We start from the raw sequence: 1,193 nt of genomic DNA on the forward strand, positions 1-1,193 counted from the left end.
TCCTCCTGGCAGCACTTTCCTTCCCACTGGTTTGTCCCCCATCACCCCCTCTTGGTGGGGTGCAGCCCCATGGGGTGGCAGTGGGGAGGGGTCCCAGCGCTACGGGGGGGTTCCTGTGACTCCTTCCCCCCCCCCCCCCCCAGACGATGGGAAGATCTTCCACGGCAGCGGGGTGGGGGACCCCTTTGGCCCCCGCTGCTACAAGGGCGACATCATGGGCTGCGGCATCATGTTCCCCCGCGACTACATCTTGGACAGTGAAGGTACCGGCTGGGGGGAGCCAGGGCCCCCCCCCGTGGGGCTGAACATCCCGTGGAGGGGGGGGGGCATGGCAGAACCACCATCGTGTGTGTCCCCCCCGCCCCGTGCCCAGGTGACAGCGACGACACCTGCGACACTGCGGAGGTGAAGCCCAAACCTGTCAGGAACGTGATGTACCTGCATCAGGAGGAGGAAGAGGAGGAGGAGGAAGACGACGGCGAGGAGATGGAGCAGGAGCACGAGGGCAAGAAGGTGGTGGTAAGAGCGCAGCACCCCCCCGGGGGGGGCAGGATTGAGCCCCCCTCACACCCGGTATTGGGGTCCTTTTTGCAGTGGCTCCTCTTGGCGTCCATCCACGCCGGGCTGGGGGCATCAACCCCTTCCCCTCCATGGATTTGGGGGTGGGGGGAATGCCCTGACAGCCCCCAATGTCCCCCCCCCCATCTGCATGTGCCCCCCCCAGGTGTTCTTCACCCGCAACGGGAAGATCATTGGCAAGAAGGAGGCGGTGGTGCCGCCGGGGGGGTACTTCCCCACCGTCGGGATGCTCAGCAGCGGCGAGAAGGTCAAGGTCGACCTGCACCCCCTCAGTGGTTAGGGTGGGGGGGGGGCACGGGGGGGCCCCCCCCCCTGCCGGGCCCTGCCCCCCCCCCCCAACACCCCCCGTGCACTTTAAGGCCTTTTGCCTGGCAGTGGGTTCCCTCCCCTCTGTGTTATTGGGGGGCCCAAACCTGCCCTCGCCACCTGTGGGTGCCCCTTTGTGCGGCTGCGGGACCCCCCTGTCATCCCACTGCCCCCCCTGGGCGGGGGGGGGTGGGCCCGGGCGGGGGGGGGGGGGGCAGAGTTAAGGGTACATTCCGTTTCCTCCCTCCCCAAATCCATGGTGTTGCTGTCCCCCCACCTTGTGAATGTAAACCCCCCCTGGGACCCCC

General features: G+C 67.8%; 1 protein-coding gene across 1 annotated transcript in view; it reads left to right on the plus strand.

Annotated features, from left to right (window-relative positions):
- Positions 1–1,035, plus strand: part of SPRYD3 (SPRY domain containing 3) — a 4,732-nt gene extending 3,697 nt beyond the window's left edge. Inside the window, exons 8-10 of the mRNA XM_010571485.1 lie at positions 144–263; positions 374–519; positions 725–1,035. Coding sequence (XP_010569787.1) covers positions 144–263; positions 374–519; positions 725–859 — 401 coding nt within the window. The 3' untranslated portion in view covers positions 860–1,035. The remainder of the gene's footprint in view (positions 1–143; positions 264–373; positions 520–724) is intronic.
- The last annotated feature ends 158 nt before the right edge of the window (positions 1,036–1,193 follow it).

This window comes from Haliaeetus leucocephalus, unplaced genomic scaffold (assembly GCF_000737465.1).
Source record: "Haliaeetus leucocephalus isolate CR32 unplaced genomic scaffold, Haliaeetus_leucocephalus-4.0 Scaffold332, whole genome shotgun sequence".
Lineage (NCBI taxonomy): Eukaryota > Metazoa > Chordata > Aves > Accipitriformes > Accipitridae > Haliaeetus > Haliaeetus leucocephalus.